Below are 2,747 nucleotides of genomic sequence, written 5' to 3'. Positions count from 1 at the left end.
TTCCTTTCTCAGGCAACTATTGACCTGCTTTCTATTTTTATAGTCTGATAACAATAGTCTTCTTTTTTCTTCTTGAACATAATGCATGTTTCAGGTGATATCAATAGTTTATTGCTTTTTACAGTTGAATAATATTCTACTACATGGACACAGCACTCTTTTTTTTTTGTATTTTAGGGAAGGGTCTACAGGATGTTCAGGGTCTCACTAGTAGATCGGACTCATAGTGATCTGCCTGTTTACAGCCTTCCAAGAGCTGGGATTACAGGCATGTGCCACCTTGCCCAGTCTCCATTGTCATCTCAGCATGCCCGGGGTGGGGCCGGCATGCCTGCTTGCAGGTGCTTTAATCTGCTGAGCTATTTGGCTGGCCCTCCAGCAATCATTTTTGCAATCCCTTTACTTGTTGATATACATGTGGGTGGATATTTTTCTGTTTTTGCTACTGAAAAGAAATCTGCTATGCATATCCGTGTACAGAGCTTTGTGAAGATGTGTGTTTTTGTTTCTCCTGAGCCAATGTTTAGCCCCAGTAATAAAGCTCTTTACTGTTTTGCGTCCCTAGTAGCCATGAATGAGAGGCCCAGTTTCTCTGCATCCTCAACAAAGCATGCTTGGTCTTTTTAAACCGAGCAATTTTGATAGGTATGAATGGTGTCACTTCATCAGAGATATACAAATGGCAGATAAGCACACAAAGTATGTTTAAAGTGAATAAATCCATTGCTTTGGATCTAGTTAGGACATTAATACATAGCACCATTTGTCTCTTCCTTTTCCCCCTGAAAAAGTACAGTCCCATTCTCACCTAGCCCAGCTGGCCCAAGAGCAAAATGAGGGAAACTGGAAAAACTGTACTTCAACAATACTGAGACACAGACGTTTGCACATTACATACTTGTCAACTTGTGATGAATTGGAATCTTATCATTAACGCGTATTCCACTCACATGTAGGCTGACTTATATAGGATTATTTCATTTCATGAAGTGCCTTAAAAATATTTCCCTGAGTTCACGTAATTTTTGTCCTCTCATTTGGCCTTTTTGTAGAAAACATTATGATCATTTTCACCTGGTGAACGTGAGAGAAGAGCGATAACAGGTCCAGAATAGTGAGGCAAACCTCTGTTGCTATGTTAGCCTCTGTATCCACATGGTGAACGATGTCTATTTCATTGGAGTTGCCTACAAAATGCAAAATAAAACAATGTATAACTGTCTAGACACTTTTTCATTGTACCCTACAAAAGAGTTTCTTCTATTATAGTGTATCTAGTGTCTGATGGTATTTTTGATTAATAATTCATTAAATCAAAGTGCTTTTGTTTATTCAATTTCCTTATTGGATAAATTGGAAAACACAAGGCAGAGTCTTTCATGCCTTTTGTGTCTGTTTATTATAGGATTCTATTATTTCTTAGTTCTTTTCCATTAATTCAGGCACCAACAAGGTCATACTATTTTGTGTAATCAGCTTTATGCTCCTGGCCTAGATGAAATGTAGATCTCAGTGGGCACAAATATTCTCCTTCAGAAAGACACAAAGTATACATGTGTATCAAGCCTTCAGACAAGGCACAGTGGGCCCTACAATCACAACTGCTAACATTTACTACAAAACCCTGAGCCCTGGTTTTCCTCACTCCCGAGCAGGAACACATGCATCTCTGGGTCCAAGGTGTCATGTCTACCACTCATAGGACATGGAGGCCTCTGTTCTCCTCTAGAGTCAATGAGTAACAATCCCTTCAAGAGAGTCACCATAACCCTCACAGTATCAAGTCACTTGTTTCCAGGGAAGCCACACTGAGCACATTCCATTTCTCTTTCTCTCTCCTTTCCCATAAGGACACTACACCTTTGTCACCAATGTAGGCACTATACCTTTGTTGGTGATTTCTTCCACCAAGAACAATGTCCAGGTCTGCAACAAACCTTAAACTGTGCTTTTCAACAGGACAATAATATTCCATGTATCTATTGCACATTACAGGCATTTTATGGCCTATACCATACATATCTAGAGAATGACTGGGAACCACCACGTTTCTATGGTTTTCTGGTTTACTTACTGGTCATGGTATTGTCCAGCATCTGTAAGAGTTTGGGGTTAGAAAGTGCATTTTTGCCTCGGATTATAGGTAAAGTTTGTGATCTATGCTGCTTATGTCCTTCGTGACCGGAAGTGGTGTGCATCCTGAAAATTCAATGAGAAAAGTGGTTACTGTTGTTAGGGGACGCCATATTCACATGTCCATTAAAATATTCTATTTGACCAAGAGATGGAGGGGAGATAAAGAAAGGTAAAAATGTGTTAGGTACATTTACCAATTCCCTATGAGGAATGTGATCAAAATGTACTACAAAAACATACCATAGTGTAAGTTAAACATAAAAAACTAACTTGAAAAAAGTTTTTTTTTTTTTTAATATTCACTATAGCAATGATACTGAGAATCTCCAGAAGATTTTTGAATCTAGAAGTTAGCTGGAAAGATTCTCACCCTGACTAACTATATATACTGATACCTGTGAACTAAGTAACTTCACTGAAGATGGTAATCCGTAATAGTAGTTTCATGCTTGGAGTGCCTGTCATTCTGGTCTTCTGAATACGGGCTGCTTGTCATGACATGCTAGTTGCTGCTGTGCTGTCTCTTGGGTAGATGATTGTTCAAAAAGAAGGGGGTGGTGAATGAAGGCAAGAGATAGGATAAGAAATATTGTGGGACTGTCCTGCTTCAA

The 2,747-nt window shown here is 39.1% G+C and overlaps 1 protein-coding gene across 7 annotated transcripts in view; it reads right to left on the bottom strand.

Annotated features, from left to right (window-relative positions):
• Dock10 (dedicator of cytokinesis 10) overlaps window positions 1–2,747 on the bottom strand; it is a 206,105-nt gene that overhangs the window by 28,072 nt on the left and 175,286 nt on the right. For all 7 annotated transcript variants that reach the window (XM_023723036.1, XM_023723034.1, XM_023723037.1 and 4 more), the window contains exons 40-41: window positions 2,075–2,199; window positions 1,075–1,187 (exon numbers count right to left, since the gene is read on the bottom strand). In XM_023723036.1, coding sequence (XP_023578804.1) covers window positions 1,075–1,187; window positions 2,075–2,199 — 238 coding nt within the window. The remainder of the gene's footprint in view (window positions 1–1,074; window positions 1,188–2,074; window positions 2,200–2,747) is intronic.

Source organism: Octodon degus, unplaced genomic scaffold (assembly GCF_000260255.1).
Source record: "Octodon degus isolate 3935 unplaced genomic scaffold, OctDeg1.0 scaffold00096, whole genome shotgun sequence".
NCBI classification, from domain to species: domain Eukaryota; kingdom Metazoa; phylum Chordata; class Mammalia; order Rodentia; family Octodontidae; genus Octodon; species Octodon degus.
The sequence above is the reverse complement of the archived record's forward strand: the minus strand, read 5'-3'. Positions and strand labels throughout refer to the sequence as shown.